General features: G+C 42.1%; 4 protein-coding genes across 6 annotated transcripts in view; 2 read left to right on the top strand and 2 right to left on the bottom strand.

Moving 5' to 3' along the window:
- The window catches only part of mrps27 (mitochondrial ribosomal protein S27), a 35,971-nt gene that overhangs the window by 6,143 nt on the left and 2,114 nt on the right, over positions 1-27,714 (bottom strand). The window contains exons 2-10 of one of the 3 annotated variants that reach the window (XM_008286624.1): positions 11,696-11,703; positions 7,511-7,584; positions 5,532-5,602; positions 5,373-5,431; positions 4,732-4,846; positions 4,067-4,145; positions 820-971; positions 555-657; positions 285-427 (exon numbers count right to left, since the gene is read on the bottom strand). In XM_008286624.1, coding sequence (XP_008284846.1) covers positions 285-427; positions 555-657; positions 820-971; positions 4,067-4,145; positions 4,732-4,846; positions 5,373-5,431; positions 5,532-5,585 — 705 coding nt within the window. In that variant the 5' untranslated portion in view covers positions 5,586-5,602; positions 7,511-7,584; positions 11,696-11,703. Of the gene's footprint in view, positions 1-284; positions 428-554; positions 658-819; positions 972-4,066; positions 4,146-4,731; positions 4,847-5,372; positions 5,432-5,531; positions 5,603-7,510; positions 7,589-7,869; positions 7,958-11,695; positions 11,704-27,714 lie in introns of those variants that run through there. The other 2 variants (XM_008286623.1, XM_008286622.1) reach the window with 2 other exon arrangements.
- Positions 13,518-21,773, bottom strand: znf366 (zinc finger protein 366). Its single transcript, XM_008286625.1, has 7 exons — positions 21,741-21,773; positions 18,460-19,470; positions 18,210-18,377; positions 17,657-17,807; positions 16,983-17,174; positions 14,969-15,143; positions 13,518-14,889 (listed from the first exon to the last, which is right to left on the bottom strand). The coding sequence occupies exons 2-7, from the start codon at positions 19,461-19,463 to the stop codon at positions 14,306-14,308; spliced, it is 2,274 nt and encodes a 757-aa protein (XP_008284847.1). The 5' UTR covers positions 19,464-19,470; positions 21,741-21,773; the 3' UTR covers positions 13,518-14,305.
- Positions 23,733-24,971, top strand: LOC103360736 (isotocin-neurophysin IT 1). Its single transcript, XM_008286626.1, has 3 exons — positions 23,733-23,852; positions 24,206-24,410; positions 24,826-24,971. Exons 1-3 carry the CDS (start codon positions 23,733-23,735, stop codon positions 24,969-24,971), a joined length of 471 nt encoding a protein of 156 aa, XP_008284848.1.
- Positions 26,528-27,458, top strand: LOC103360737 (fatty acid-binding protein, liver-type). Its single transcript, XM_008286627.1, has 4 exons — positions 26,528-26,753; positions 26,897-27,069; positions 27,183-27,275; positions 27,366-27,458. The coding sequence occupies exons 1-4, from the start codon at positions 26,687-26,689 to the stop codon at positions 27,414-27,416; spliced, it is 384 nt and encodes a 127-aa protein (XP_008284849.1). The 5' UTR covers positions 26,528-26,686; the 3' UTR covers positions 27,417-27,458.

Raw genomic sequence — 27,714 nt, 5'->3', positions numbered from 1 at the left:
GTAGGTGTGAATGTGAGTGTGCTTGGTTGTCTGTCTCTAAGTGTAGCCCTGTGATAGACTGGTGACCTGTCCAGGGTGTCCCCTGTCTTCACCCTGAGTCAGCTGGAATAGACTCCAGCCCCCCACGACCCTAGTGAGGATTAAGCGGTGTATAGAGGATGGATGCTTGCTTTTCTTACCGTCACATTGCTGCTGTGATGTTGCAAATTTCCCCTTGTGGGACTCATAAAGGATATTCTGTTCTAATCTATTCTAAATCCTCGTCTGAATTTGCATGTTCTTACTGTGTCTTTGGACAGCTTGGCATCACCAGGAGCTGCAGCAACCCTCTCCATGACAGCCAACGCTCGGTCCAGATATCCTCGTTCCCAGTAGAGAGGCATCCCTTTGAAAACGGCGTGTATGCCCTTTAAATGCTCCAGCTTGCCTGAACGGGGAGGAAGGAGGAGAACAAATGAGTCAAACAGCTTAATGAAAGCCTGTCGGATAAATCAATCACAGTCAGAGTAAGAAGCACAACAGTGTTTGGGGGGGGAGCAAACTCAAACACACACCTAGGAGAGCATTTCCGAGTAGCTGAGCGCTGAGGCCGCTGGTGTTGTCCTGCTGCAGTCCGCAGATGAGCAGCGATGCCCCCAAAGCTCGGCCCTCTGCCTCCTGAACACAGTGAAGGAACAAGTTTGTTATCCCTGCTGCAACATCCACACACTGAGGTCCAGGCATTCGTTTTTCCAAAACATATTTTATATTTTAAGGAAAAACTTCACTGTATTGCGTCCAAGCATGAGAATACTCTGGGATCATTTGTTGTTCTAACACCTCCAGTGCTGCTGCTGTCGTTGTTGTTTCACTCACAGTAAGTTGTGGTTTGGTCGCTAGGTAACTGCCCAGAGCGTACAGAGACAGGATCTGTGTGGAGGGAAGGTCGAAGGCCTCCTGCAGCATCACCTCTTCGACCACAGAGCACGCACCTGTAGGATTACAACAAAACACCTCGTCACATACGTGTCAATCTGGATTTTTCTTTAGCGTTATTGTTGCTTTTCTTTATTATTTTTGTGTGTTTTTCTGATGCTACACAACTGACCGACAGCAGGCCAGGTGTGAGAACATGTAGTTATAAATTAGAAACACGGTCTTCGTGACCTTCTGGGAAGCAAAAGAATACGTCTGGTGTTGTGTGTGTGTTTTGTGTACCGGCAACAAATCCTATTAAAAAAGACTAAAAGCAACAATAGCTTCCATCCAAATCAAGCGCACATTTTAAACCGATTTCCAGGCGATAAAAAGACAATGTGCATTTCCAAGCCATTACAATTATGCAAATAAAGGAGCTGCTTGTTGACATTAGCAGCTGGTGGGGGCCATTAAACCACTGCAGAGGAAGAGGGTTCAGCTACAAGATGTAATTAAAAGAGTGTGAGGCAAGTAAACAAAATCTATACAGAAAATGAGATGTAAATGCACCGTTTCTGAGGGTTAAATGTGAAAAACATCAAAGCGTCCTTATTGCTCCACACAGATCTGATGCTTTTGTCTTTTCAAGTAGAGCAGCAGCAGATGCTGAAGTCACGTGTGCATCCTGATTTATTTGCTAAGCCTGTTGATGTTGAGGGCTGTAAGGTGGCGCGGTGGTTAGCACCGTTGCCTCGCAGCTAGAAGGTCGCCGGTTCGCGTCCCGGTGAGGACACCCGGGATCTTTCTGCCTGGAGTCTCCATGTTCTCCCTGTGCAGTGTGGGTTCTCTCCAGGTTCTCCAAGGTCCAAAAACACGTTGAGGTTAATTGGTGATTCTAAATTGTCCGTAGGTGTGAATGTGAGTGTGCTTGGTTGTCTGTCTCTAAGCGTAGCCCTGTGATAGACTGGTTACCTGTCCAGGTGTCCCCTGCCTTCACCCTGAGTCAGCTGGGATAGACTCCAGTCCCCCACGACGCTAATGAGGATTTAGCGGTGTATAGACAATGGATTGATTTATTGGCCCCAATTTAAGCTCAGACCTGGAGGAATACTAATGGGGATTTACATGTTGAAATAAAACGCTCTCATGTGTTTATATTGTCTCAGAAATTTGTCCCTCAATTGGGAAAACTCGTTAGACTCCAGCCCCCTACAACCCTAATGAGGATTAAGCGGCGTACAGACAATGGATGGATGGATGGATGGATGGATGGATGGATGGATGGATGTTGCACATTTTGCTTTTATCAAAATCTAAACTTTTCCACCTCAGACAGACAAACAAACGAGAAAAAAAACCCACAGGTGGATGGAATTTTACTGCATAAATCAGTCCCTCATTACTTTCCGATGTTTGTCTGCGGCAGCCAGCCCCGTGGCAATTTGTTCAGACTTTCTCATTTCATTGTTAAAAAAAGATGCAACAATTCCCTGCTGTAGTTTTTAGCAAACGTTCCTCAAGAAGTAAACAGTGCATTTGTTGGACCTATTTTCAGCCTCGGCTTCAAGTGTGTGTTTACAGCAACGTGACAGTGTGAGCGGGTGTTGCCCCTAAATAAACTGCCGCGTCAATCTTTATCGACTCTTTAACTCGTTTTTAATAGTTTATAGAAAAAAATGGAGCTCAAGAGGAATAAAATAGATCAGATTTTGGTTACTGAGGCAGAATTCGATGGTAGGATCAATTTAGTGTTCCTTTGGGTCTCTTCTTTGGATTGGTGGCAATAAATTTATGGAACAGTAAATCCCATCCAAGTGTTGCCACAAGGTACTGCAACTATGATTTGATTTTAAAAATATACATTCACATATCCAGTTGGTTGTAAAACCTGAATGCTGCGACTAAGAAGGTGTGAAAATTTGTTGGCAAGTGAGCAGAGAAGTCGGTTAAAAGTGGGAAAAATGGTTTAAACAAAATATATTAAGGATATAATTGGGTAATTTAGGTAAATTAGACACATATGAGTACACATTGCTGTTATTGTTGTAGGCCAAAACAGTAAAATAAGAGCTGAAACTGCTCAAAGTAATTCAGAAATAGGTGAAAACATAATAAATGTTACATATAATAATTGACACGTCCAGCTTCTGTCACTGTGAACTTGACAAAACTAACCTTCAAATTGACAGATCAACAAATTACCAATAGCGTGAAACAAAAACCAGTTTTAAATAAATTCAAGCGAACAAAAGAGCAGAGTTGTGACAGTTTATCTGGCAGGACGTTGAGCTGTCTTGTGAGGTCACACGTATGTAGAAAACTACCAGATGTATCCTCAACGATATCAGATGTAAGCTGCATCTCAGACGTTATACAACATATAAGCACTAAATAAACATTTTATCAAATGTAAATACAACTTCAGCACGTTACCATCTCTGCATAACAAAGCAGTGTTTACTGTCTAATGTTATTACAGGAAAAATAATCAGGCTTCCTCTTTACTCCTGTCTTTTATAAACAAGGAAAGATATGTTTGAAATCTGATTTTGGTGGTTTGATAGTCAGTGCCCATTTCTGGCAATATTCAAAATCAACAACAGTCTGTTTGGAAACCTGCAAGAGTTTGTAAGTTGTTTTTGCCTGCGTGAGCCTCATTCAAATCAAACTTTATTTATATAGCACTTCTCATACACTAGAGCAACACAAAGTGCTTCACAGCATTAAAAACATTGTCAAAGAAAAAAAAAAATACACATACGGCTACAAATGCACTCACACACTCTCACCACTGACCATAGGGAGACATGGCATGGCACTGAGGATTGTGGGAAACGCTACCAATTGGGGCCATCCACACCGGGAGGAGTCACAAACCATGACCACTAGGGGTGCCGCCACCCGGACCACCCCCCCTCCAACCCCGGCAGACAAGAGGACCCCCACACCGAGGTGGGGAGCCCCCCAACCAGCCAGGCCGAAGGGACCCGTGGACAGAACCCCCAGCAGCAGATCAGTCACAGCCCCCAGTGTGGAGGACCCCCCTAAGGAAACAGTGGAGCTAAAAACTAAAAACTTTAAAATATAAAAGGCCCTATGTAAGATAAAATGAAAATTAAAAGAGTAAAATTCTTCCCAAATGTTTGAAAACACATAAAAAAGGCCTTACTTTTAAAGTCTTTATCCTTAATGTAAGAATCCATGAGCAGGTTGAAGGTGAAGTCGTCTGGGAATATTCCATACTGGACCTGCACACACACACACACACACACACATACACACACACACAAAATAACCATCTGCATCATAGAAACAGGATTTTGTACATTTAATGTCAATAAAGTTTACAAATGTTTATCCTACATGATTTAGTGACGATGATGCACATCACATGCAGTAATAGAATTGTTGATTCTTAGTGCATCACTGGCATGAAGAGCTGTTACCTCACAGCAACACGTCACCGATCAAAACAACAAACGTAATGCTGACTGAGCGTACTCCACCTTACCTCGGTGTAAACACTAACTAGCTGATGACTCTCTTTTAGAAGCGATCTAGCGATGCTCAGATACTACATCGCATTTAAGAACCGGGTTGAAAATGTCAAACACGTTTGACCTTATTTGTGCTTTTCAGATTAGTTTGATAAGCTATCTGGGTGGTTTGGGTTAAATCTGTAACGTCTCTCACTGACAGATGGCTGCAGCTGTTGGCCCTGATCAGGTTTCCTCCCAGATTATAAACATGAGGCTTTTCTACACAGACCAAATATTATTCTTTACCTACATCTAGTTTGGTGTCCAAAGAATAAATGGCAAGAATGTTGCGTACCTTGTTTCTAAGCGTGTGCAGGGCCTTTTCTCTGGACTCGTATTTTAGACACTGTCTGATCCAGCTGTGAACGGTCCAGTCTCGCAGGTACCAACAGTTTGGACTGTGACGAAACCTTGAGGGGTGAAAAAAAAAAAAAGAAGCACAAGGTCTCTTTACATAGCCATCCATCACAGTTCTGCAGAATAACTGTGAATTATAAAACGACAGGAAAGACATGAAGAAGACAAAAGCAGATACTCAACCTCAAATGTTTTCATTCTCAAAAATCAACATTAATATCTGAAATACTCTCAAAACACTCGAATCCGCTAAAAATACCACTATTTACAAACTAGCCAAAGTGGGAAGGTAGTTTTAATCCTCATTATGAAAATAAATGCACCCAGAACAAGGGTGCAATTGGGAAACACACTAAATCTCGCAATCACAAGAACGGGTTCAGATTCCAGAGGAAGGAGTAAACAGGAAAGGTCTGGAGTTGCCCCGAACAAAGAAAAGCATGTGACTGAACATAAACCAAAACAGACAAACCAAACAGACAATTCATTCCAAGAGAAACACATAAGTTGGTACCACACACAAAAAAAACCCAGGGAAGATATTTGACACAGATATGAAGAAGAACTGATTCCTCGTACTTGTAAAGGTAGTACTCGGTTTGATCAACTTCCTCCTTGGATGATATGTTGTCAATGAACTGAAACAGAAAATATAAAGAGTTATTTAAAACTCTGTCCCTGCTTCCATTAAATTCAGCTTAAACAAATGAATTACAGCTACATAGAGATGCAGCTTACCCGTGACATAGTCAGAGAGCTAACTGGCAGGTTCTTTTCATAGATCCTGTCCATGTCGGCAGCCAGTACAGCTGTACATTTAAAAAGAACAAACATCAACAAAACTATCATTTGGTTTATAATGTGATCTCAGCACGGTGTGACACTGTGATGCACCTGTGTGACAGAAAGCAGCACAAACTTCAATGTATTTGACTGAATCATCAAATACTTCATGATCAGCTGTGATCCATTTGAAACTTCAGCATGTTAGCATCTCTAATTATCATTGTATCTAAGCCATGGTAATCTGTGTGTACAAATCATATCCACACTATTGAAGAGCACACAGTGACGGTGAACGATGAGGCTGCACTGCCACCCTGTGTTGAATCAGTGCACACACACTAACGTTTGATGCTGCAGTCAGACATCGATTAACAAAAAGGTTTTATTTTTTCATTCAACTGAAATAAAATAACCTGCAATGAATTATCTTTCACCCATGTGTGGCTGTAGCTGGAGATTATAGTGGGGCTATGAGGTAAAAATGCTTCATGTGAGTGTTTATTTTGTTTACCAATAAATTAAACAGGCAAAGTGAAGCTGTATCAGAACTTTACCCAAGAAATAAATGGATTTTAATAAGGAAATGTTTAATCTAAGAAGAAAACACAGTTAATAATTATATTTTGTGGGCAATACACTCAAAAAGTACCAAAGTCCTCTGGTATAATTTATAGCAATGTTGCAGCATAGAGTCCTTCAAAAGTCCTTCCTAAGAATGTAATATAGTACACAATGTGGCGTTGTGTGAATTAGAAAAACATAACTAGAGCGCCCTTTGCAACCTTCAGGGACTCTCAATCCAGTCATACTGCAAATCCACTCACTATAACTGGCTATAATGTGTAAGGGCCTCGGCCTGGGTGATAAAACGTGCTGTTGATAGACTCTTCATCAACAGCAATAAGAGAATAGTGAGATGCTTCTACTTAAATTCATTAGATGTAAACTCCCAGCAAGATTATTGACATAGTAACTCGTCAAACACCTATTTCATGAGGTAGATGCGTAGGAGAGACACAAAATCCATTTGCCTGATGAAGGTCTAGCACCAAAATTTTGCCAATAAAGGTATTTTTGAGAGTATTATAGGACCATGGCACCATAAGTGGTAGTAAGGTGGCTAAATTCAAATGAACTCCCTTTTAGGACAACAGGACATTAAAAATGACTGAACGTTAGTGCCATATGAACCATGTCGGGCTCTGAGAACCTCAGGGAGGAGTCTCCTGCTGGTGCCCAGAGTCAGGACCAAACAAGGTGAGGCTGCGTTCCAGTTTCATGCAGCTAAAATCTGGACCTGGATTTCAGAAGATATGAAACAGGCCTCAACTTTGACAATGTTCAAATCCAGGCTGGAAACAGTTCTATTTAGTTGTTTATCTGTACTCTTCTAATTGATGATTATATTTATGTTTTATGGATTGATTTTATCTGCCTCTTTGGTTTTAATGTAATTAATTAATAATTGTGTTTATGTTCTGTGGATTGATTTTATCTGCCTCTTTGGTTTTAATGTAATTAATTAATAATTGTGTTTATGTTCTGTGGATTGATTTTATCTGTCTTCTTATACTTTTGTGTGAATCACTTTGAATCACTTTGGGTACGAATTGTGCTTTACAAGTAAACCTGCCTTGCCTTGAATTGAAACACTTCAAACTACATTTTCCAGCTGTATCACCAGCCTTACAGGAGTCTAAATAACTGCAGGTCACCAGTCTGCAACATGTATAGACACACACTGACACAAACTCACATACATGATGAATTAATATCTCCAGTTTGCCTTCATTTGGACTGACTGCTGAACTCTCAAATAAAGAAAATGCAGGTTCCCCTGGATAACATTCCAAGTCCTAACCTGCACCTTCTGATTTCTGGCTGGGCTGTCCGTTAACAATGACATAGAGACCTTAGCATGTAAGTCTTACCCAGGTTCTGGGCTTCTGTCTCTCTCGCCTCCCACACTTTGGTGTCTGTGTAAGCTGCCGAGAGCAACCATCGTCTGGCTGTGAACACAAACAGTCATGTAGATACAAATACTGCACAGTAACAGGCTGTTTCACCCTCAGACAGCAAAAGCAAACTGTGAGCTCAGCTGAAACTTCACGTTGGGTAATGATGCTACATGCAGCTAACCAACGTTAACACACATGAATGGGGACATTTAGCTCCTCTAGTCGAAACTCTCAAATGCACACATTTAAGACGAAACAAATACATGTTAAATATAAAACTAAAATCAGGCAAACTTATAATTTACTCGCAACCATGTGTTAAATGCGCCTACCTGAAAGAGAAGGAGATAAACATTTAACTTTGACAGCTGCAGTCACACATCGCTTCAACACGGAGGCTGCCATTTTGGACGATACCATTTCGTAGCCGCGGCGGGGGGGATGATTTGATACTTCTGATGACGTTTCCGCAAGCCGGCGATGGTGGGTTGTACCAAGAGCTACAAGTAATATACATAAAATGCAAGAAGAAAAAGGTTCTTTAATAATCTTTAATGATATATATATAACATTAAATGAAATAAATAAAAATTTAAAAAGTGAGTGAATAAACATTTACATTTCTAAAATGCATAATCATTTTCATAATTGAATTTCCCTTCTGGGATAAATAAAGTATTTTTCATTTCATTTCATTTCATAATAAACCATATTTAGCCTAAATCTATTCAATACATTCTTTATGTAATAAATTCAATGTAAAATCTGAAAATCTATCTCTTTTAACTGATGCAGTATCTATTTTGAATGTATATATTTTATTAATATGCTATGATATTTGTTTATTTTGTGTTCCTTTTTTTTTATCCTCATTGTATTAAAGCAAGACAACAGCAGGTTTGTAAATGTGAAGTTTCCATCTTGGCGCAACTTTCCAAAACTCTGTATATTTATTCCATGAACAAGGATATGCAAAATGACACAATAATGTATTAAATCGAATTAGTTAAATTAAGTTAAATTAATAAGATGCAATATTTTAGAGCTACATGTCTTTTGAAAGCTTTTTTTGTAATAATACTTATCTTCCTCAAGCAATGTTCTTCTTCTAATCAATAAATTACAGATATATTTGTTGGCTTTGAGAAATAAAAGTAGCACTGTGTCAGGACTGCAGTTTTAAATTAAATGTTGTATGTCAATATAAAATATCTTATTAATAAAGAAATTTAAAAAAAAAAGAGAGAGGAGAAGACCTGAGAAGGGCAAAGCTGTGACAATAGAGGGCACTGTTTATATAAGAAGGAGACAGAACTGCCAGAGCTTCACTCTGCCCGGTGGCTGCTGCACATAAAGCCACGAAAAGCCCCAGTTAGTTACTCAGCATCATGGATGACTGATTCCTGAAGCTTCTCTGGACATCAGATGTGTCCAGTCAAGTTTAAAAGATTGTAAACAATCCCTAAAATAGTAGCACATCCTCAAAATACAGCAGGAAGTTACAGGACAGCTTCATGAAATATACAGCCGAGCTGTTTCACTTTTACACGACGTGTAAATTTATTTGTTCTGCGAATAGCAGGGCCGCTGACCTGTTGTCCTCTGTTTTTGTTCTCCATAAGCACAGCAGCAGGAGAACAGCCCTCTGCTATTATTACAGTAAGCATCTTGGCTGTGGGTCAAAGGAGGTGACAGGTTGAGACTGGGGTGGGACAGTTTTGTTAAACAAAACATGGAAGAATTGCAGCACCATCTCGCTTTCTGGCCGACCAGCAAAACAGGAAGCTCGTACCTGAGATGCACAACAGAGAGAAGTCAAAGGACGTAAACAATTCTACAAGCGCAGACGTCTTTTCAGGAATATACCTAGAAGAGAGTCTAATTTTCTGCTGTAGACTTTTCATCAAAAGTACTGTTTCAGACACTCTCCTCAGGTATCTGTTTGCGGATGTGGTGCAAAGAATTCAGAAGTATACGTTCTCAGTATCTCAGTTGCATCTATCCCGTGGCTACTTCCTCTTTTATTTCACATATGTAGGATATAGGACAAGGAGGGGGGAAGGTCGTATAGGTGAAACAAAGGCATGTGACACAAAAGGGCATTGTATATAATGTGTCTATACAGGATGGCAAACAACACATGTAACCGCCTATAAATAATATGACTGTGACACGAAGTATGTCAACCAAACAATCAAATAAGATGTCACTTTTTGTGAATTTTTACTTATTATATATTTAAAGACCCCCTTTTGTACAAAAATGTGCTTTTAACCTATTGTTAGCATGTCCATATTGTGTTTTTTATATATTAGAAGACATATCATGAGCAAAAAAAGCAGTCAACTGCAATCGTGCTGAAGCTGCAGTGTACCAATGACACACAGATTCACACTTCCAGGATTTTAAACATAGTAAATGTCAGAAAAATTCAGTCTTGCAGCTTTCTGTGTCATTATTCTTTATCAAAATTGAGCAAATATGTGCAAAGTTGAATGTTATAACCTGGGACTGCATTGTGTAGAATAGTTTTGCAGTGCTTGAGCAGAGCTTTAGGTGAGCTGGTGTGCTCGAGCTGCAGCAAGTGGGAAGGTATGGGTGTAGAAAAAGGCGAAGACGACATGCTAGAAGAAAGCAATGGTAACAAGCTACATCTAAGCCATTTTAGGACAGGAGGAGATTATTTTATAGAACAAAAACCTCTAAATATACAACACAGAGATGAGTTTTTATTGGTTACAGCAACAACCGGAGAGAAACTTTACATTAAAACCAACCAGCATAGATTATGTGCAAAACAAAGGAACAAAATCCCAGAATTATTATGCACTAGCAGCTCTATCTTAATAATATAAAACACAACAGGATGAAAACATGATCAAAAACATACAGAAGCAGGCTTTGTTGGAAGTAAATAAAAAAATACATTTAATAAATAAAACATTTTCCAGACTTGTTGGAAAAGAAGCGAACAGGATATTGATTCAGAAAGTCTGATTTGTATTCTGTATATTAAAGTACCTACCTGGAAAACATCCATCCTGTAAAATGCAGCTCGGTTAAGTTCTTGGAAAGTCATTTGAATGTTTTCCAACGAGCTCGTCCCTCTCCTCTTCTACGGCATCACCTGCTTCAGAAAGAATGTGAAGCGTTTTGTCTTCTTACGTAACAGTTAAGTGCATTTTGGAGAGAATGAAACAGGATGGGGGCCACCCTGTTATATACAACCTGATATTCCCTTGTTTAACATAAAACAAATCAGCACTGCAGCTCCTGAGTATTACTTATTGTTCACTGTTTTTCTCAAGGGTCTTTAAAACGACAACACAGAGCTTCTGCTGGATCGTGATGAGGATGGTTGTTCTGTGCATCTGTAAAGAACATATTTTTGTTGTTTTTTTGTTTGTTTAGGGGCCTTTTTGTGGCTTGCAGTGGAGAGAGACAGGAAATATGGAGAGTCAGGGAGTAACATGCAGCAAATAGACAGGAGTTGGACAAACCACTCAGCTGTCAGGTCGCTCCTATACATAACAACTGTTGGTACGGTGGCCTGGAAGTGCAAAACAAATTTACAAGTGGCGAAACACTTTTGCAAACTCCCAAAACACTTCTACAAGTAAAATCAACCGGAAAGGGAATGTACCAACTGGAAGTGGTAGCAGGGAGCGGCCAGTAAGAGTTGTTGTTGTCATTTATGGAGCTCATTGTGATCCAAGATGGACAGCGACCGAGTGATGTTTTGCCTGTTTTGTGGCACACATGAGCCGATTAACGCGGTTTTGTTTTTCGTGTGGTCAGTCTGTAGAATTTTTAAAGGGGCATGGACCAGAAAGCTGGGTTAATCGGCTCATGTGTGCAACAAAACAGGCAAAACATCACTCTATCGCTGTCCATCTTGGGTCACCATGAACTCCATAAATGACAACAACAACTCTTACTGGCCGCTCCCCATTACCACTTCCGGTTTAATCCCAGAGTTGGTACATTCCCTTTCCGGTTGATGTTACTTCTAAAAGTGTTTTGGGAGTTTGTAAAAGTTTTTCGCCACTTGAACATTTGTTTTGCACTTCCTAGCCACCGTATGTTAGTGTATCGTGTCAATTTGAGCTACAGATTGTAAGAAAATCATGCAAAATGTCAAATACAGTTTGCTAGAACCAAAAATGCTTCACTTACAATGATATGAAACAGAGAACAGGAGGACATCTTTAAATTGGTGATTATAGTTTGGAGCATTTTTGCTTAATCAACGACTGACATTAAACAATTAAAACACTTTTTGATCAATTCCCCGCTTGACAAATAAATTGATCAGCGAATAGTTTCAGCACTAAATCAGCAAATCTGGAAGTTTGAGACAGAACACCAAAAAATGGATTAATGTGATTCACCTCTGATCTGCATCCATCCATTATCTGTACACCGCTTAATCCTCACTAGGGTCATGGGGGGCTGGAGTCTATCCCAGCTGACTCAGGGTGAAGGCAGGTTCACCTGGACAGGTAACCAGTCTATCACAGGGCTACACTTAGAGACAGACAACCAAGCACACTCACATTCACACCTACGGACAATTTAGAATCACCAATTAACCTCAACATGTTTCTGGACGTTGTGGGAGGAAGCCGGAGAACCTGGAGAGAACCCACGAGAACATGCAAACTCCACGCAGAAAGATCCCAGGTGTCCTCACCGGGACGCGAACCGGCAACCTTCTTGCTGCAAGGCAACGATGCTAACCACCGCTCCACCTTGCAGCCCTCTGATCTGCATGTATTAGTAAAATGTGCAGGTAAACACTTGTTTAAGTCAGTGTTTTGCAACACACTTCAACTAACTGAAAGCTTAATTTGAGAGTAAATTACAAAGTTTGGGTGATTTAGATTTTCTTTCCGTCGCCACTAAACGCATAGGTTGTCGTTTTGCTAATGAGACATGATCTTATCAGTTTACCATGACGACGATTACTTTGTTACCGCAAAGCAGAACCTCTGCTTTATCTCACCACAGGATTTATTTTCCCATCAGACAAGCGTTTACCTGTCCTGCCGTGTGTCTTTGGATTCTCATGGCCTCTTAAGTTTCATTTCATTAAAAAATAAAAAAACACCGGAGTGATGGAGTCAACTCATGAAGCATCATCTTTCATCACGTGTTTGAGCTGTGATCACTTCTTCTACACGTTCTTCTTCATTCTTCAGAGGTTAGACAACGTGATGCTGCCGAGGGGAGCCGGTTCGAGTCAGGAGACGACGACGCATCCACTCTCTGTGGCTTCTCTTGAAGCCAGCGGTTGGGATTGAAACATGTAGGTGAGGAAAGGAAAGAAGAGGAGGATGTGAGAACTTCCTCAAACTGTTTGCAGTTTCGCCCTTTGGGACGCGGTGGTCGTCGCTGGTAGAAATAGAGAAGCTGCTGTTCTGCATTTCATCTGCCAAGAAACGACTGTGTTTACCTGAACTGGCATGATAAAGTGATGTGTAACCCAGGAGGCACGGTGTCGGTTCAAACACAGTAAACAGCTGTCTTTGGATTAATTACTTCCTAAAGCAGTAGCTGTCAGATATATTCGACTCATCCCACGCGATCCTTTTCTTCTTTATGATAAAGAAACATCTTTTTAGGCATTCTTTCATTCTTCTAGTATTTCTATTTTCAGAGGAGCTTCTGCAATGAGCTGAAACAATGCTTTATTCTGAGTCATACAGACATATGAAGCCTTTGTCTGGGACACCCACTGTGTCCGTCACCGCTGTTTGATCACAACCTAAAAGAGAGAAGGGGAGAGGTGTTTTCTCTTCCTCTTCCTCTGCTTTGAAAGAGAAGCAGGAGGAGAAAGGCAAGCTTTTTGAAACACACGGCAATCATCTCTTGCTTGGCGAAGTACGTGTCAGTCGGAGAGGACTGGAAGGTGCTATCTGCGATCACTTACAGGGATGTTTATATCTAATAAAACAAATCTGCAGGTAAACTGGACAGGTTGACGCGTTCAAGCTTTTATTTCAGCATTTATTTTGTAGAATCACAATCAGATCACTGCCATACAACATACCATAAAAACCCAGACGTCCCCCATATAAAATTCATATACATAAACCATTCTAAAATTTGAAAATTAAAAGAAAAATCACAGTTTATTCCATAAAGACACTCAAGCTTTGCCGTATGCGTTGTCAGTCAAACATAAAAAACATCACTACACCCAGTGAATTAGACTTTTTGTACAGGAAAGCATGCACAACAGATTTTTATATCACAGATTAGACGATAAAAGTTGCATATTTGAGCGAACATTGCAAAATGATTTGTAAAAAACTAAAACATTAAATATATTTTTGCATTTTATTTACAAAAACTTCTAATCGTATGCTTCCATTCGCACAAACCTGTCAGTCAGCGACTATTGATCAGTGTATGTACATGCAGTATGCTTCACAGCTTTGTATTTCAGTTATTTTTATTTTTTGCTCTTTAAAAAAAAAACACACAATATGTTAAACATTCTTTTTTTTTTTTGGTTAAGCTACGAGCTCACATCCTCCAAAGTCAGTTGTGTTTTGAGACCTACACGCTTTCCTCTCTCCTCAGGGGAGTGTCTGCGGAACATCCTCTCCTTTTTCCTGTTAAGAAAAACATCAACATTCCCTAAAACCTGCATCTTCTTCTCATTCTTTGACTGATTTATCTCATTGCTTGTCTTTGTTTTCACCCCGCGACCCGTAAATTCACTTGTGTGCCACTGTTTCACTAATCCGTCTCCAGTCTTTTCTAGTTTGTCTCTGCCACATCGATGGCCTCGTAAAAGCCATCCGACTCCCGTTTGCTTTCCTCGTCTAGCTCCTGCTGATGGTCCTCTAGCTCTGAAACAGATTCATAGTCGTACGACTGCCTACGGACTGTTTCGTGGCCGTACGCCTGCTCGCCTAGCTCTGCGTCGGATTCGTAGGATGTTTCTGACTGTGAGCGGCGCACCTGGTTCTCTCTGGGATCTACAGGTTCTCCCTCTGCTGCTGACTCCCTCTCAAACGTCTCGTCCTCTAAACTTTGCTGGTACTTCTGCTGTTTCTGAGCCTTGCTCGGCCCTCTCTCCTCCAGCTCGGGGATGTACTGCTCCTCGCCTGCCGGCTCGTGCTGGTCCACCTCGGGGCTGTACTGACTCCTTCTGTACAAGCTCTCCTCGTCCTCCTCCTCCTGGCAGGAGCTTCCCGGCATGCTTTCGCCATCGGACTGGGAGAGGCGGAGGCTGGGCAGACCGGGGGGCTTCTGGGAGAGGTCGAAGGGCTCCTCTTGGCTGAAGTGGGTGAGGAGGCCCATCGAGGTGGACAGGCAGAACCGGCCTCTTTGCCGAAACACTGCAATCAAAGATTCAAAAAAGCAATTACACGATGAAACTTTGACTGCAAAAGTGTGCAACATCTACCGCATCCTTACGTCTTTCATCCAACCCTCTGTCCATGACGCCATGTTTGACCTTCATGTGTCTGGTGAGGTTGCCCTTCAGCGTGAACTTGCTGGGGCAGTAGAGGCATTTGAAGGGCTTGCTGTCTGAGTGCAGATGCATGTGGCCCATTAGGTTGTGCATCCTGTTGAACTCCTTCCCACAAAGCTGAAAGACAAGACAGAGGAATGCACGATCATGTCACTGATGATCTCTTTAAATAAATGAGCGATAATTACCTGCAAAGTTATATTAAACCGCTATGGCTTGCTGTAGTTGTATGTTAACATGAAATTTCATAATGAGAATAAACCTATTTACCAAAATGCTATACGTTAAAGTACAAATGCATTATTTACAAAATCTATATAAAGAGCTTTGCACATTCGCCTGCATAAATTTGCACATTTTAATCTGCAAAGTCGTAGTAACTACAGCTGCAGGGTGTAGGTGATTAAAAAACAAAATATATTCCTATGATGTGCAGTGGAATGAAAGTTTTTAAAAAGTGGTAAAACTCTAAATTGCGCTTGATTACAGTAGTCGAGTAAATATTCCTCTCCGGTGGCTGTAGTAAACACCATGCCAGGATCCAGAAACAATAAGCCAACAACAAGCAGCTATTGTTTTTCTTTCTCTGCCAGATCCCTTTTGTCAGATGACTAATTTTCTCAGAATGCCGAGCTGCGGAGCTACACGTAATCATGAATGAATGTGCAGGCATTCAGATATACATAGACACCCACGCCCAGACACCCTTTCTCCCTCCCTCCATCCTTGTTTTCCTCTTTTCCTCTCTGTCTTCCCCCCTCTCTCTCTCCCTGAAACACAAGAAAAACAGAAAGAGAGAGACACAGAGAGAGGAAGCAACACTGAGACGGGGCCAGGAGGAGAACAGGGAAGGGCAACTCCTGCGCTGTCCTTCCTCTGCATTCTTTTTTATTAGGGTGGTCCTTTCCTTCAGGAGGAGAGAGGGACTGTAAACTGTCCAAGAGGACCGTGAGAAAACAGGAAGCTCCCTCCAGCAGCAGAGAAAGCGAGATGAAATCTATTTGCGGGCCCTGTTCTCCGGGGAGGCTGGGGGGCCATTGTTAGAGAGGCAGTTTGTGCGGCGATATCCTTCCTATGGACAAGGAGGCTCCCACTCCCCTCAGCCTCTCTGCTATCTGGTCATCGTCTCAGACCTCGCAGCAAACACCAAGGTCAAAACAGACGCTCCAGAAAAGTATGGGGAAAGCCTCTAAAAGCTGCTGCCACTAAATATTGTAGGTTCCTGGATGTGGTGATGAACGAATAATAATAATCATGAGAGGCAGCACTTGGAGTCTTGATGCCTTCATCCAAGCACAAAATAAGGAGCAAATAGTTTAAATACACTTTCACCTTGTTGATGAGATTGAGATGAGAAGATTGATATGTCTCAAGCAAGATGCAAGCAGCTGATTAGCTTAGCTTAGCACGAACACTGGAAACAGGTGTTCCTGGTTTTGTGCAAAGATATCAAATAACTGCAGCGTATTACTTCTCTGTGCCTCTTCAAATTAAACAAATTGAATATCATGTGTCAGTCAGGCCAGCCGTTTCCTCTTATTGTCAGTCTTTGTGCTAAGCTAAGCTAACTGCCTGCCCTGATTGTAGTTTTGGAATTAAATAAAAGTCCTGCAAATTGTAGTAAATTACAAAATAATGTTTGTAAATTATTCGTCTTTGCCTTTAAAACCACTACAAAGAAAAAAAAACTGTGATTTGGTTGCATTTAGGTGCAAAAAGTGGATTTCTTTTGTCATGGTAGCAATGATATGCTCTTGATTAAGCTTAGAGAATGAGAATAGCCATCATCTATCTTTACTATCTTTAACTGCCATTTGCTTTTGCTGTTTTTCATCACTGCACACACAAATGAGCGTTTCCCAAAAATGTTGAACTGTTCCTTCAATCGGTGAGCGAAAGAGGAATCAACGTCCAAAACACAACCCAAAGAGGTTGCGTCTGACGAACTTGACCAACCTTGCATTTGTACGGCTTGATGTCCGAGTGGACGATCATGTGAGCCTTGAGGGTCTGTTTCTGGACGAAACTCTTGAAGCACATGTGGCACTGGTAGGCTCGTATGTTGGTGTGGATGAGGACGTGGCGCTTCATGTTGGCCAACAGGGTGAACTCGCGGCCACAGATGCGGCACTTGTGCTCCTTCACCCCCTAAAGAGCGAAAGAATGTGAAAGCGTGAGAGAGAAGAGTCAGTCATTTGGTTGAAATTCTGGTTTGTTTAAGCTGCTTTAGATCGTGTTACGAGGGGGGAAATGTGCATAAAATGATGCATACATTTGATCCAATAGTCTAAAAATCAAAACATTGAAAAAAAAACTGTGTGTCTTGTAATTGTAAAGCTTTATAAAAGGAAACAAAGGATGAAAACTGGATGTTAAAGGGTTAAAATTAGCCACAGGAGCCAAAACTGAAGGGAAATTGCTTTGAGACAGCTGCCAAAACAACCTGTTCGGCTGGTGTCCAAACTCTTTCACCCATCTTCACTATCCAACATGTGAACCAGGAATAAATGTCGTTGGTGTGACAGCAAAAAACTGATAACTCTGTTTGACGCCAAAAATCCATGTTTTTGTGTCAAAAAGCGTTGACAAGAATCTACGTCTTTGTCTCCTCCGTTTTGTTTTCAACCTACTTTGTGAGTGAGCGTGTGCTGTTTCAGGTGGTGTGACTGGATGAACTCCATCCCGCACTCGCTGCAGATGTACGGTCGGATGTCCTTGTGTTTCATCATGTGATTCTGAAGCTGACTCGGATACTGGAAAGTCTTCTGGCACTCTGCACACCTGCAGAGAAGCAGAAATGTTTAAAATGGCAAATGCACCATCATGCAGGTAAGATAAGATCATGCTTATTTGTCCACTAAGTTTAGGGGTTACTGCCAGCAGCTGGTTAGCTTAGCATGAAGCCTGGAAGCAGGAGGGAAAAAAAAACAACCAGGCTTTGTCCAGAAGTGTTAATTTACATTTCAAGCTCACTAATTGACATGCAATTTCTCATTTGTTCACTTATTTTTAAGTTTAAAGTAGCATGAAGGCTGGAAACAGGTGAGAAGAGGTGACCAAGCTCCGTGTAGAGGTAACAAAATTCACCTACTGACACTTTAAAGCTCCTAATTTATCTGTATCATTTGTTAAAACAAGCTTCATTGATGGACTCCGCTTACGGATGAAGGATTTTGAGCTCACCTGTACAAGGTGGGACCACGATGGACGGTTAGGTGCCGCTTCAGCTGGGCCAGCGTTGGGAAGTCCAGACCACATTCCACGCACACGTTCTCTTGACCTTTTTCATGTTTCAGCTCGTGGGCACGAAGCTCGCTGGGATACGCAAATCCTCGACCACACACACTGCAGCTGGAGGTGAAGAAAAAAGGTGTATTAGAAGAAAAACTGGGATTAAAAAGGGGCACAAAAGTAACCGGTGCAGATGATTTACCTGTACGGCTTCACGTCACTGTGCTGCATCATGTGTCTCTTCAGGTGGCTGGTCTGGGTGAAGGCCTTGTGGCAAACCTGGCACTTGTGAGGCCTCATGCCCTGATGTGTGAGCAGATGTGTGTGCAGGTGGCTCAGCTGCTTGAACAGCTTCCCACACAGGTGACAGCCGTGCGGCTTGATGCCGTTGTGGCCCAGGATGTGTGTGACCAGGTTGTACTTGGAGGTGTAGGACTTCTCACACATCCGACACTTCCATCGCTTCTGGTCCCCTCCTACGTCCACGTAGTAGCTGTCGTCCACGTGAACGTTGAGGCCGAGCTTCTCCGCGCTGGTTGTTCCGCCTCGAGGAGCTCCGTCGCGGGGTCCGGATCTGAGGTCCTCTCTGGGGTAGAAGGCGCCGGGGGAGAGGTGCATGACGGGCCCGGGCATGAAGAAGGGGTACGGGAGGAGGCCGTGGTGGAGAGATGGGAAGTAGGGAGGGTGGAGGAGGAGAGGAGAGGGAGGCCAAACAGGGGAGGGACTGAGAGGCTCCTGTTTCACCTGCACAGGTAGATTCATACCCGGTGATCTGTGATGAAGCTGCAGTCTGTTGAGCTCAATCATGCCGGGGATGGGTTTTGCAGATGGGGAGGGAATGGGGCGAGGTGGGAGGGAGAAGGGAACGTGGGCGAGGTCCACCGTCTTCTTACTGCTGCTTTCTTCTGCCTCTTCGGCCTCCCTGTCAGGAGACTCACCTCCCTGGGCGTCGACTTTGAAAGGAGTTCTTTTGCGTTTCTGGGATCCTTCCCTTTGGGTGAAACCAGGACCAAGCATGGGAAAGAAAGCAGGTGGGCTGAATGCACTGTAGGTGTCTCTGGTGGGGTATCTGGAGGGGGAGAACTTTGGGGGCTTTATGTAGAGCGGAGCTGGGTTCAGGTAGAAACCACGCTGAGCCGTCTGTCTCAGCTCGTCTCTGAGAGAAGGACTTCTTCCTGGTGAGAAGTTAATTCTGTCTTTTTCCATCTTCTTTCTGCATTAAAAAGAACAACAAGTGATTAAATGTCCACTGGTTTTATACATCAAAGTCTGTTTGCAGGTCTACATTAGCCTCTATTAGCATAAAACACTCATCATGTTATATAGATGGGTGAGAAGTAGGACGATGCAAGAACAAAGATGGTTCTGCTCCACCACTGAGCCTGACAGTGTCATATGAGTGCAACACTTTAAACATTCAATTCATGGAAAACTCTTTCACATTAGCGCCACTGCAAGAAAAAGTTGGCATCTCATTCAAGTGAAACAGTATTTTCAGAAAACTGTATTTTAAGTATTAAAAGTAAAACCATGACTAATTTGTGACCATATATGGCAGAACTGGATTTTTTATACTGATGCATTAATGCACAATTATATTAATAGATTTTCTGTTAGGTAGTCAGATGGTTCTCCCAAAAGAGAACTTGGGTTTTTGTAAGAAATCACAAGACAAAAATGTCTGGAATCACTGGTTTCACTTTTAATAACAGATTTTCCTGTCATGTGAGTTTTTATTTTAAACTTTAAGCTGAACAATAAAAGGTAACTGTAGCTATCAGGACATATAATGGAGCAGAAAACACAAAATTTCCCTCTGAAATGTCGTGGAGAAAGAAACTAACGATTAAAAAACTAAGAAAAAGCCTTAAAATCTGTATATAAGCTAAATTCTTGAGTTCTCTTTGTTGCTTCCAGCCTCAGTGACAGACATCATTTAGAGAAAGAGTGGACAAAAGTAAATGCAGCGACCTTATGTCTAGTTTCTATTCATGATATGAAACTGCTTCTCAGAAGATTCCCGTGGAAGGAATGCAGGCGGGCGTCGACACCCACACCTTTCAGTGTTCGACCTGAAACCTTTCACTTCTTCCTTTCTCACAGATCTCCTCCTTGCCTGAAATTAGGAAGTTATGTGTGAAATGCTCACCTCCACCTCCAGCACACTTTTCGCTTCTCCATCTCTTTTTTTTTTTTCTCTGCTCTGTTCATCTTTTTTTTTTGTTTTGCCAGGAAGAACTTCCCCTTTTCTCCTCCACTGATACTTGACGTTTTAATCCATATGTGGTGCAATTAAATTACTGATCATGTCAAAACTGTGACGTTCAGATGGTTTAGAGATCTACGTTGCATCTCTGTTTGCAGTTTGGGCTTCAGTGCAGACGATGGTCATGGATTAAAAGATAGTCAGAGGGGAACTGTCTTACTTCTGCATGACATTCAGAATAGTGTTGCACACATCTATTCTATTCTATTCCTGTAAACAGCTCTGTGCTTATCAATGAGAGACTTCAGGGAACTTTATCAATCCACTGCATCATGACCGCAAGTTCAACTTTATTGCCCGTTACAGGTTCCATCTCTCTAATACGACTATTCCTCCTATTTGATAATACGCACAAAACACACATTTTAACATAAATAGGGCAGCAGTTGGACATAACTTCCAGGGTGGATTAATCTGAAGGTATTTTCTTAACTTAGTTTTGGTCAAAAAATATCAGAAAATAGTGAGAATGCCAATTAATTTTTAAAATGTCAAATCCAAATCCTAAAGATTTTCCATTTACTGTCACAATAGTTAAAGAAAAGCAGCTCATAATTAAGAAGCTGGGACATATTTTTAGTGTTATTTGCTTAGAAAAGTAAAGAACATTTTATATCATTTGACTGATCAACAACTCGAGTATTTCAGCGCCTAACATACACAAACTTCTCCAAGTCGTGCCGAAAATATGACATAAGGACGAGATGCAGACCAACAAAACTTGCATGTATTGCAGGTAAATTAACACATTTATATAAAAAATAATTCATTTGGTAATTTAGCTTCAACACACTTTGAAGACCTGCAATCAGCGAAACCCACTCCATCAAAACAAGCAAATGCTGGAATCACAAAGACAGAAATGTTTGGATGTACATTTGCAATTAAAGATGATATAAAGGAAACATAAACCCCACATAGGATGTAAGAAGAATATCATCCTACGTCTGTCCATGCTTATTTTAAACAGCTTCTGCAGGGGTGAAGTTTTCAGTGTTTCCTTTTCAGCCAGTTTCATCTGGACTCTCCTTTTCTTTAATCCTCCTCACTTCTCCTACTTAAGTTGCTCCGTGCAGAGACCCCTACCCTGTTCTTGCCACACCGTGCATTCCAAACAATCCATTAAAACCGAAGCCCCTCCTCGTGTGCCAGTCGCTGCCATGCAAGTGTGCGAGCCTGCAGCCGAGTCTGTGTGTGTGTGTGTGTGCGCAACTCACCGGCTGAGTGTGTTTTCTGTGATGCTGTGGCTGAAGTGCTGCTGCAGCTGCTGCTGGTGGTGGTGGTGGTGGTGGTGTACCTGTACCTGCGTCTTCTCTCCCTCCTGCTCGCGCTGCAACTCTCCTGACAATGAGCCGCCCGTCCACGGATAGCATTTGAAGTGACTTAAGAAAGAGAACAGGAACAATCACTTTGTTCTCATTTTTCAGATGAGTACCTTCGGAGAGAAGGAAGGAAGGGAGGGGAGAGGAAGTCAACAAGCCTAGTGCCTTCCTGCAGAAAAATAAGGAAACACTAGATAGACATCTCCATTTCTCTATGAAATAGGGATTTGCACAGCTTTTGGAGGAACGCGGGGAGGCAGAGATCTGATGTTTCACCACAAAACAATGCAGTTTGAAGGTTTTAACAGCTGTGAGGTGACATGCTATGATGGAAGATGATCTGTCTCTTAAAACCGTTCGGCTGCGTCTGTTTATCCAGCTCAAAGAGACGCACACGCACAATGACAGCTTTTATATGTACGAATGAATGCAAATCTTTTTTTAGATGAAAGATAAAAAAGATCCTGAGCTTGTGTGAACAGCATATATAAAATATTCCCGTTAAAGACGTTCCAAATCATTTAGGTTCCAGCAGATGGAAGTGTGTGTGTCAGACGTTCAGAGTGTTTATCACAGAGGAGCTGCAACAAAAGCATTGCATAATATAATGCAATTCAGCAGAAAATCAATCCTGTGAGATTTATGATGTGCAGTTTTTCTCTTTTTTTTTCCATTTTAGTGTTTTTTTTCTTCTTTCTAAATGGTAATTTTTTTTGTTGCCTTGTTTGCAGCGTTCTTGTAACAGATTGTTGCTTAAAAAGTATTCCTGTTATTTTGTCCACCTCCTGCAAAAGCATGACAGATGAAAACTAACTGACAATGACAAACATAAAGCACAAATAGTTGAAGTTTGTCAGCACAGCCACTAGGAGGCAAGAGTGGCTCACCGTCTGAGTGACACTTTATTGTCTTGTTTGTCTGGTGACTGCAGTTGTGTTTAATGATCTGGTGTGAGACCTAAACATCTCCTCTTTAGGCGCAGAAGTTGGCGAACAAAGACGACGCCATCAACTCTTTTTAATTGAGATGAGGTGGCAGTTAATAAATCAGGCCGGAGCCGCAGTAATTGAGCTCATATCATTGAAACGGTGAAACTGTCTTTTATGGGTTGTGGTGGATCATTAGCTGTGTTAATTAGCTCATGAGGCCAATTAACCTCAGACCTGAACAATGTGTGCGTCAATTCCTGTGAGGAATTAAGGACTTTATTAATAGAAAGGGAAATTCTTAGATGTGTGTGTGTGTCTGTGTGGGTCACTTTTTTACCCATCATTGTGTTTGTTGACAAACATCCATTCTGCGAAAAAACATGGCCTCCAGAGCCGCCATGTTGGTTTGGACCCACCAGGAGAAGATGCTCAATGTGGAGGAAAATCCTTGAAATTCTTCGTTTTGAAAAAAAATGCAGGTCGAAGCTTTACTGCTCTCGTGTCCACTTTGGGATAAATTCATCTCCACATGCTCATCCTGACCCCTCTGACTTTCCCGTCGTCTCTAACATGCACGGTCACGCACCGCTAGGCCTTCACTAATCATTCTCAATGGTAGGAAGCAAAACCAGGCCACACAGCTGCCTGGCCCTTTGACCCGGGCCTGCCCAGTGGTCAGCCTCATCTCCGGAGGTGATAAGACGGGCTCATTAAGGATTTCTAAGTGGCTTTTGGGTTTCTGCGTCACTCTGAAAAGTCGCTTTGGAAGTATATAAGACATGTCGGTGGCACCGTACGCAACAGAGAACTCAGAAACCACCTGGGAGCGTCTGAAACAAGAACTTGAAGAAACAAGTGAGTGCATTTGTTCTCTGAACAAGTTTCTAGTGTTTGGCTTTGTGGTTGGGCCTAACTGAGAGCTTTTTCTTGTCTTCTGTCTTCTCTTTACTTTGCAGAAATGACCGGAGCTGCTGTGTCTGTCTGCTTTTTTTTCCTGCTGTCTGTATGTTCAGCATGTTACATCTCCAACTGTCCTATTGGTGGGAAGAGGTCCATCATAGATGCACCACTGCGGAAGGTGAGCTGCTTTTGTCAAACATTAAGTTTTGTTTGGGAATTTTAGACCAAAATGGCAAATGTTTGTTGGATTCAGAGAGATTTTTAAGTCACAAATTAGCTCCCCGACGGCTTCATAGTCGGCGTTCTCTAACCTCCAACCGTTGAGTTAGATGAGGAAAAACTCACACAAGAGAAGCTTAGAGGAGGAATCTCTCCTCCAGGACAAACCAATTTGCATCACGTCAACTAGGAAATAAATAGATATAGAATTTTATAAATTCACTTTAACAAACTTTAGCTTGTGATTAAAACCATCAGTCGTGGTGACATTCCAGATAAGGCCGACAATAATCACTTTGTGTCCTCCTCCAGTGCATGTCCTGTGGCCCCGGAGACAGGGGCCGCTGCTTCGGCCCCGGCATCTGCTGTGGGGAGGGTCTCGGCTGCCTGCTGGGGTCCCCAGAGGCAGCCCACTGTGTGGAGGAGAACTACCTGCTCACTCCCTGCCAGGCGGGAGGGAGACCCTGCGGATCTGACGGAGGACGCTGCGCTGCTTCAGGACTCTGCTGTGATGCAGGTCAGGAAATCCACAGTGGTGGTTTACTTCAGTTCAAGTCCTGTACTGCAATGTTTTCTATTGCTTTCTATTGCTTTAGCTTATTCGGACACATCGCTGCTTCTGTGGGAATGAGCACGTTGGTTTTGACTAAGTTTTAATACTGTTTCACTGATGCTGCCAGAATTAGAAGCTTGATTGCTGCTAGATATTTTAAAACACCCACATGAAGTGCAATTAAACAGGCGACATGAGTTCACATAAGTTGAACTACTTCAGTCGTGGTGAACTCCTACATTTGCCCTCTGGTTCATGGTCCCAGGTCACGAAGCCTGATAACAGCATGACGTTAAGCGTATAGTCGCAGCAACTGATGATCGTAAACTTGGTAATAACTCCTCCTTCATCCTCTTCTGTTGTGAAATCGCTGCCGTAGAAAGCTGCACCGCGGACCAATCCTGCCTCATCGAGGAGGAAGGAGACGACCAGAGCAGCCAGTTCGAAGGCAGCGACCCCGGTGACATCATCCTCAGATTCCTGCATCTGGCCGGCCACACTTCTCCTCACCGAATCCACCAATGAGCTGCTCCTGACGCCGACGTCTCGCTGGACGGTCTCCAGCTGCAGGGCCAAAATAGGACTCGTAGTTCATATAGCTGTATTTCTATGTTTGTCATCATCATTCTGATTTTTGCTCTTTCCCCTCGCGGAGAACGTCTGTAGAGTGCCTTTGTCAATATATTTTTATGTATGAAAACAGGGGATGAATACTGACAGTGGTCATCCAGATATGTGCATGCTGAAATAAAGTTTTGAGAGAGTACAAGTTGTGGATTTTTATTTCACAGCCTCCCGATTGAATCTCCAAATCCGTGTTCCGTGCACAGCTAAGAACAAGTCAGCACAAAGCGTTATCGGGTGTCAGGCTGTATTCCGCTATCACCAAACGTACAGAGCCGACAGTTATCTTTCAGATGTTCTGCTTTGCATAATCCTGCAAACGGACCTGTGGTGCAAAATCAAAGGATCCTCACATGATGTGTTTTCTTGGCAACTCCAGTGACACAGTGTCCCTGTTGCAACAGTTGTGGCTACGATTATCTTGGTCACCTTTGAACCACTTTTTTGTTAACTTTGTGGTTTAGTCATTTAAGGTTTTGTTCTAGAACGCCAGACAAATTAATTATAAACACTAAAGAATTTGCACAAGAAGGCAAAATCCCTGAAGACAACATTGCACCAACATTTGTGCCAAATCCCGATTTCTCCTTTAAAAGCTCCCCCTTTTTTTTTTTTTTTGTCAGGAAGCTTATCTTGAAAAGTGACATCACCTGACTAAAGTACCCTTTTAATCAATTGCAGACTATAGTTCATGCTGTGCTGAAGTGACAACAAACTCCAGGGGGATTTTTTTTCCAACTAAACCGCCAAAAAAATGTCACAAATATCAGAACTAAACCCTCCAGTAAATTTGAAAACTAAGTAATTTACAAAGATTCATAATAAGCATCTGTATTTTAGGGAAAAATGCACTTTAAATGTGCTTTTACAACTTGATCGCTGTTAAATTGGAACACAATGTAGTACAAAAGTTAATTTATGTCTTGGACCTTTATCAGTAAAACTTTCATTTTCTTAGAAATACTTTGTGTATTTTCATATCTTTGCACCAAATAAGGAGAAATGATAAAAAGTGCATTTCACAGATAACATTCAACTTGCAGAGAAAAACTTAATCTCTAAAACTTCCGCTGATTTTTAAGTTATTTTCATCTAAAGATTGTTTTCTTAAGACAATAAAAGGTTTTTAAAAAATGCATAGAACAAAAACAACCACAGGGGAAGAGGTGGGAGAGAAAAAGACAGAAGGAAAAACAGAAAAAGAATGAAAAGAAGGAACAGAAATTAATGTTGAGAGACGGAAGGAGAACGAAGGAAGACAGAGAACATGAAACACATTATGTCCTGTCAGCAGTTGTTGCTGTACCGTACATGCAGTGTCATCATATGTCAGCGTGTGAGAGCTTTAAGTGAGTTACACACATTTCTTTGCATCAACATTGTCGAAACACCGTCTCCCTTTTCCTACTTTCCCCTTCTGCAGCGAGAGTTGCCTAACTTTAGCCTCGTCACTGTTTTATCTCTCTGCCTTATCTGCAGTGGTCGATCCTGCTGGTCGAGGTGGGCTGGAGCTGCCTTAATTGGAGTCACCTGTGGTTAATGATTGAGCCGCTGCCGTTTGCGGGTATAAAGGGAGCAGAAAGCCACTTTTAACTTTACTTTTGCTGCCTGCCACCATGTCTTTTGCTGGAAAGTACCAACTTGAGTCCCAGGAGAACTTTGAGCCTTTCATGAAGGCGATTGGTAAGAGTTGTGCTTTTATCATGTTTGCTTTAGATTTTTTTGCTCATAAAATCTTTACAAAACTGCACTTCTTCATTTCATAATTAACTTGAAATTTACCTTCACGAAGCATGTTTTCTTAACCCACCTGCTCTCCGTCTTAGGTGTTCCTGATGAACTCATCCAGAAAGGCAAAGACATCAAGAGCACCTCCGAGATCGAGGTGAACGGCAACAACTATAAAGTCACTGTCACAACTGGCTCCAAAGCCCTTGCCAACTCCTTCACCATCGGACAGGAGACTGAGCTGGAGACGGTCACTGGAGAGAAAATCAAGGTGAGCCAGGACACTACACTGATGGTTAACTAAACAAAAAATGGCACATGGTTGCAAAAGCCTCTTGAGTTTGAATGAGATGTTGAATGGAGCCTGTGTTGTGCATCCTAAAGGCGGTGGTTCGGCTGGAAGGCAACAAGCTGAAGGTCAGCCTGAAGGGAATCGAGTCAGTCACTGAGCTGGTGGATGCCAACACACTTGTCAACGTGAGTATTCTTCACTTGGTCAGTATTGTGTCTCGACTGGCTTGTGTGGGGTTTTGTTTTAAACGAGTGTCTTTCTTCTTCTCCCTGCAGACAATGACTCTTGGAAGCATTGTGTACAAGAGGATAAGCAAACGCGTGTGAATGTCTGCACTTGGGGTAATAAAATGTGAACGAAAAAAAGCAGCAACTGTCTTTGGTTTTCTTTTTTTACCTAAACGTGCTCCATGATCTAAAACTGGATTATGGCGGGTAGCAAACTTAAAGTTATTGTTGGCAATGCTTAAAGGGCTTCTAGCAATTTGTGCTAAATTGCAAAAGCTGTCACTTTCACGTGCAGTGGACTCGGGTGTTGTCTGCTTCTATGCAGGTGGCGTGACTTCCTGATGCTCAAACTGGTTGCATTTAGGTCATCTGATTACAAATGGGACAATGGCACAGT

The sequence above is a fragment of the Stegastes partitus genome, unplaced genomic scaffold, assembly GCF_000690725.1.
Source record: "Stegastes partitus isolate 25-593 unplaced genomic scaffold, Stegastes_partitus-1.0.2 Scaffold460, whole genome shotgun sequence".
NCBI classification, from domain to species: domain Eukaryota; kingdom Metazoa; phylum Chordata; class Actinopteri; family Pomacentridae; genus Stegastes; species Stegastes partitus.
The sequence above is the reverse complement of the archived record's forward strand: the minus strand, read 5'-3'. Positions and strand labels throughout refer to the sequence as shown.